The sequence below is a fragment of the Pagrus pagrus genome, assembly GCF_965226575.1.
Source record: "Pagrus pagrus genome assembly, chromosome: 20".
In the NCBI taxonomy this organism is placed as follows: Eukaryota; Metazoa; Chordata; class Actinopteri; order Spariformes; family Sparidae; genus Pagrus; species Pagrus pagrus.
Window position 1 is genome coordinate 20,010,297 of NC_140207.1, and position 6,723 is coordinate 20,017,019.

The 6,723-nt window shown below is 39.4% G+C and overlaps 1 protein-coding gene across 1 annotated transcript in view; it reads left to right on the forward strand.

The window, feature by feature from the left end:
- Positions 1-6,723, forward strand: part of LOC311249272 (partitioning defective 3 homolog) — a 350,671-nt gene that overhangs the window by 36,784 nt on the left and 307,164 nt on the right. The window contains exon 2 of the mRNA XM_084340181.1: positions 6,435-6,536. Within this exon, the coding sequence (XP_084196307.1) occupies positions 6,435-6,536 (102 nt within the window). The remainder of the gene's footprint in view (positions 1-6,434; positions 6,537-6,723) is intronic.

Genomic DNA, 6,723 nt, shown 5'->3' on the forward strand with positions numbered 1-6,723 from the left:
GCTATTGTCTGGGCTTATGTCGCAAGTGTGTGTAACACAGAGAACAACTACCTCTCTGTTTCCCCTCATCTTCTACAGTGGATCAGATAAGCAAACACCTGATCAGACTAGAGTGGCAGTGTGTTACTCTCCCAGTGTATGAATGAATGAGGAGAGCTCACCAGTGACTAAACAGGCCAGTGGGGCAGGAGCTAAAGGACCGGCAGACAATACACAAGGACCCACCCTGAATATCTGCTGATATCTGCTTTGCCGAATACAACAGTAATTCAACCTGCAGATGTGTTCAGTGTCAACATGGCAGGGATTATTCTGAGACAGCATGTTAAGACACCAGGTCGCTTTTTCATGTCCTTTTTCACTGTATTAAACGTTCTCCTGTTGGATGTTTTGCTACACATGTAAACATATCTCCCATTAACATACTCCCCATGACACTTAATCTGCTACTTTTGCACTGCTGCTGCTCCATTTGCTACACAACCATATCATTAAAGTGAAACTAAGTATGCTGTCGATCCATGTGCTGTTACATTTAGCAATGCTACATGAAGACAATTCAAGCTTCTCCACTTACATTTGCACTTTATGGTGATATGCAGCTCCGTTCTCAGGATTTTTTGTATCTAGTGACGGTAATTGAAGAAATGTTGAAGATAGGCTATCAAACCTGTGGTCATTATTCAACTATATACTTTATTATTGTAATCCTGTCTTAAAACTAAACTTGATGAGCGAGTGAGTGTTGGGCAGTTACAACAGTTACGTGCATTGAGAGTCAAGCTCGCATTTGCGCACGCAGAGCAGTGTTCACTTGCTGGTTTTTATGTGCACAGGTTTTGAGACTACTTAAACGCCATAGAGGAGCTCCAATTCTTGCCCTCTTTATCTGTCTTTAGACTCTTTTCTTTGGTGCGGCAACATCTCCTTTCTTTGAATACCTGCAATCAAAGTCAGGTATGATTATAATGTTGTCAAGTACTTGCCGTATGTGACCATACCTCTGAAGTGTCATACTTTAGGTTTTAATGTCTGAGATGGTATCTCATGGTTTCATTGTGACATGGAAAGCCCATTGCACCGTTCTGCACTGGGATCCAATATTTCTCTTCACAAGACATCGATGAAACACAGGTTGCACTCGTTTCTACATGTCAGTTCTTCCTGTTGGCAGTAAGTTGGACAAATATGTGCTGTTCTCACATTTCTCTGAGCTTTTCGCCCACACTCACATGGCTCATCAAAGCTGTACTTAACAATTGAACTTGTCAGCTATGTTTTGTTCCTGTGGTTTTTGTCCCATTGTTAATTAAATAATGCAGTATTGCAGGGCTATTGTTTCTGTTTTAAAAACTAATTATGTACTAAGATAGGACTTGAATAGTGATGGGGTGTTAGTGTGGTCTGGAAAGGGAAAACCCTTTCTTTTCACACAGTGACACCAGTTTGGACATGTTGTCTGGGTCTGATGTGATTTTTCCTCTGAAGCACATGATGTTTCCACGGTAAAAGTGACCTCAACACCGAAGTAGTTAGTTTGTGTCTGTTTCTGGGAGAACATTATGACGAAAGTAACAATATCTTTTCAGATGCTAGATGATAATATGACACTACCATTCAACAAACTGTCTTTCCACTTGCTGGCTGGAGGCAGCCCAGAGAAATGTCACCTATCAGGAGGGCAGAAGACTTGAGGCCAAAACCATGTGTTGAAAAAATAAATCGATAGTTGGAGAGAAACACAAACACCGAGTTTTATAGTTCCAAAAGCTACACAACTGCAAGAGCCAATGTTGCATAATGTGATATTGATTTAGTAGCAGAAATGGTTACACAATGGGATGAGGTTTATGCTGAGTGTGCTCACACTTTATCAACTCTTCGCCTGTCCTCCCTACCTGCTGTTACTGTACACTACAGTAATACAAATGACTCTTTGTTGGAAAAAGCGGCTTCTTCTCTGTTTCTCTTCAGCCCATTTGTACTGGATTATCATGTGTTTAACATTGGATTAAGCCCAAATAGATATGATTGAAGGTCATTTGCTAATACTTTAGGTTGCTTCTAAAAAATTGCCTCCAGGATTTCCATGTTACCAAGTATGTTGTATTAGTTTCTATTTTTTAAAGTTATTGGATTTGTTTACACGATAGTTTATTCTGATCCCATAGCATATTTTAATACCAAATACTATGTGGTGATATGACTTGGTTTGGGAGAATCTGGATTAAAAGATGACTTCTAAGGGGAACAAATTAGATTATCACCCAGCACTGGGAAGGGAAACTATGTATAAAAAAACAACATTAAATGTGCTCTGTGGAACTTCTGTGATGTGCTGGAAGCCAGGTGTTAGTTTATGTTAGCAGACTCCATTTCAAAACTAACATTAGCTACCGGTGTGGAGAGAGGCACTGAGACCAAAGTCACATCCTTTGGACTGTTGCAGAAAGTCCGACCCGAGTCCTTCACAAAGAAATTCCACAGTCCAGCAGCATTTAACAACTTAAACAAATTGTCCACCAGCCTGTGTAGGCAATCCACTCACATATGGCCAATAAAAAAGTTATTTATACATGGAAATTGCTACAAATTGTCACATAGACAGTGTTTAAAAAGTATCCTACATATTATCAACAGTAGCACAGGTCCTGGATGAATAATACTAAACAGTAGGCTAAACAGGGGGTTTGACCTTTTGGGTGTTTTGTGAGCTAAATGGCTAACATGACTAGAGGCCCGTACTACCAAGCAGGATTTGGGGTTAGCGAGATTACTTCAGGGTTATCGATGGGTTTTCAGTGGTCTTACTGGGGTCAGTCGCCATGGTAATTATGCTGCACAGCTGCAGGTTATGTTCGAAATACCAGACCAACAAATATAACCAATCAGTTCTCTCGGTGCGTGAAGTTTAAGTTTCCTTCCTTCTTCATTTCATTTTTTTCCCTTTTCATTGTTTGTTTTTTTCCTGATATCATCTTACAACAGATTGAAGCACTGAAGCGGTGTACTTGCTTTGAGATATTAAAGACATTATTATTAAATACTTTCAGTTGTGTTTATTTATATATTTTAATTTGCGCCCCAATCTGTTTGACACCACATGGATTGCAGCTGAAATGATAAAGCTAAAATTGTCATACACATTGCTAGAATAGATCTAAGCAACATATTCATTTCATGGATTGCACAAATGTAATTATAGTCAGATCTTCTCATGCCCTAATTATGGGCCAGTGATGTTATAATCCTATTAATTTTTTGCATTTCCACAGTCTGTGATTTTTTGTCAGATGCCACTGTGTGTTTTTAACAGCAGTTTGCATTTCTTTAAAACATATTTCTCTCTGCTGCCAGTTAACAAGTAGTAGTTTGCCATCAGTCAGATGCTGCAAACACGCCCCTTTTTATGTGAATGCGTGCATGGCTACATGTGGATAACCTGGGATGACTGTATATACTTAGTCTGTAAGTATACACAGGAAAGAAAAACCCAACTTTTATACCCCTTCCACACTGGCCAAAAAAAACACTTACACCCACTCACATCTGACTTTTGGTACAATGTGAGTGTTATCAGGATTTAGTCCCGGGTCACTTAACCCTGTAGAAGTCACGGGTGAACATGCTAATTTACTCTCCTTTTGATGTTATGACGTGTTAAAGTTCAGGCATGTTAATATAATGTTAATGTGTATAATGTTAATATACTATAGAATTTGAAAGAGACTGAAGTTAGAGATAATAAAAAAGCAACCGTTGTTTGTGGCTTACATGTGGTCTGAGCCTTGTCAGCTGCCGAATCGGAACTGCACATGTGCAATGCAATGTGTTTTGTTCAGCACGATAATCTTCACAGATAGACACCACTTTTGTGACATTTGAAGCGTAAATTAAATCGATAGAAGTAAAAATGTATTGTTAGGCTATAAACGGACTACATTGCGGTCACATGACCATTAAGCATCTTACTCCACAATAACTACACATGTTTTCTGTAAATTGATCACTTGACGTTGTAAAGTTCGAGCTAGAATAGTTTGCAACTGAAGTCCACCTTTAAAGACGGACTCGTGAGTAGATGAGTATCCATGTTCAGCGAGTGACGCTTAATGTCCCTGACTACTTCTGTAGTCTCATTCAGCCACCTGTAAGCAGCTGCATAGAACAAAATGTGTAGATATCTTAAGCCTGTGTTAACTACAGACCTTATTACAGGTGTTTAACCAAAAAACAATTCGAAAAACCCATAGACTTTGAGAGGGAACCGGATGTGCAAAAACTCTAACTGATTTCCAGGTCTTAGGACTACAGATTTAACCAGTCCATGGAGAGTTGTTGAACTGCTAATTATTTGGTATTGCTTTTGGCTTGCTGGAGGCAAAGCACACTGATTTTAGGCCCACATCATTCTAACCAAGTCACATCAAAAAGGCGTTTTCAAACGTCAAATACTTTCCTTCCATCCCGAGTGTATTTCTGGGATTAAGTTATGTGACTGAGCTTCTCTCAGAATCATATTTCTTTCTCCTAATCCATCCGAGAAACAAGTCTGGATGAGGACCATGCCAAGCAGACTTGGACCGTGTCAACATTTGAAGGTTTTTTTTCCTTCTGTTTAATGCTGAGGGTCATTTTGTGGCTTGTAATGACTTCCAGAGATGGTGAATTAGCTGTGTTTTTCTTCCTGTGGACTACTGTATATGTATGTCTTGTAGTGTTATTGCAGTGAAGTTTTATCAATTTCTCATTCTTCCTCCAGGCTGGACCGCTTTCAGGATAGGCTATATAGCAAACAACCCTTAATTGAATTTTACTGTACATGCATTTACTCTATATGTTTCTTTATGGATACCATATTGAATTATTCTTTCAGTGGCCTTAACCAACGGTATAATTTTCTCTTGTTTCTGATTTCTTGTCTTGTCTTTTGGGAACATCCCTCATAAATTCGCCATCTTTCCCCCCCTAATAACCTCAGAAGGAAGGAAAATACCACACAGTTACTCCCCTCATGCTTTGGACCATTTTGCCTGGTGAACCACACTGGAGTTCAGTACAACAGAGCCGTGCATGAAGGCATTTAACCACAGACCCAAAAAAGACAGCTAGGTTTTGGAAGAGAAAGCATGTAGCAAAGGAGGCAGAGGGAGGGAAATGGAGTGAGAACAAAATACAGACAAAAGGGTGAGGAGATTCTTTCCTAACATGGTGAAGGAGGGACAGTCACTGAGCTGAGTGGTTTCTATTTAGCCTCCTCTCTCACTGGGCCATCATGCCTCAGTAGTTGTTGGCTATGAGCTAGGCAAGGCCCGACAGAGAGAGCAGGAGAAGCTTTTATTCATTTTAGATGTTTTATTACTGAATACCAAACATCCAAACCAAACATGGGATTTTTGACAATATTCGGGTCAGAGTATACACAGTATTTGCAACATGACTCGAGTCGAAGTCAAAGCACAGTAGCTCTCTGGACCCAAGGACACTCTGTCTTTCTGTACTCGGGCACAGAGAAATAGCATGAATGCTAGTAGTTGACTGATATATTTATTTCTACAACAATTGTAGATTAAACCATTAAGCCAATTCAGCTAGTTAAAATGGACAAAATATTAATGAACACATTTTGTTGGTAGGTACTGAGTTTTACCCTCTTATTTCCTGATGACTATCCAAAGACAGAGTGCACTTAAAGTATTTGGTAGGTGATTTTTTGGGGGGTAAAGAACACTAATACAAATACAGGCTAAATTTATGGCTGTGAAAAGCAGTATACTGTACTGTTTAGACAGTAGAGGCTTAATTATGTCTTTATAGGACTTCTCAAATGACTCCTCAACTGCACCAAGTTCATGTAGCACAATAGATACATGCTGTACTGTACAATACCTGTTAAGTCTGTGATCATTACAAAACACCAACTACCATAGACAGTATTTGATCAAGGTTTGAGATATGCTGTTATTTATTTTTCTCTTATAAAATCCATATTGGATTAATAACACCTTGTATGATCCATACAAGGTGTTAATTAATTTCAACCTTTATACGTACATTGAAATGTAACCATGAGAACTGACGACTATGACACCTCCTGTCTCACACTTATTCTCTTGTCTACCCCCATACGGAGAAAGCTTTCAGCCATAGGCTTATTTTGCAGGCTATCGAGCAGGGGATTAAAATATTTCATAACTGCTATCATGATGTCAATCCATAACCACGTCAGAGCCCCAGTGTGCCTGGATCATTATATGAACCACGTGGTGGTTGGATCAGCTGATTCCTAAGGAGACACAAGCTACTAATTAATTTGGCCTGGCAATGCAATATGTTGCCTGGCTTTACTTACATAAGACTGTAAATCCAAAGCTTATATGGTGATAATAAAGCTGATCTCATTACACAGCTAATGCTCTCTTTTTTTCATTTAGGACCCCAGCTACTGGGTCCAGGTCCACAGGTTGGAACATGGAGATGGAGGCATACTGGACCAGGACGACATGCTGTGTGATGTTGTGGATGACAAAGACAGGGTGAGTCAAAGTCGGAGTGAAACTGCGACAAAAAGGGGAGCATGTGATATGTGCATATTTTATTTTTTTATTTTCCCAAACTGATATTTCCTGTTTTGCCACCTCTTCGCTTTTACGTTTAGTTTTTCCTTATGCAAAAATAGCTTTGGTTGAGTCTGTGCTCTGAAGCTTTGTGCACAAAGCTTTG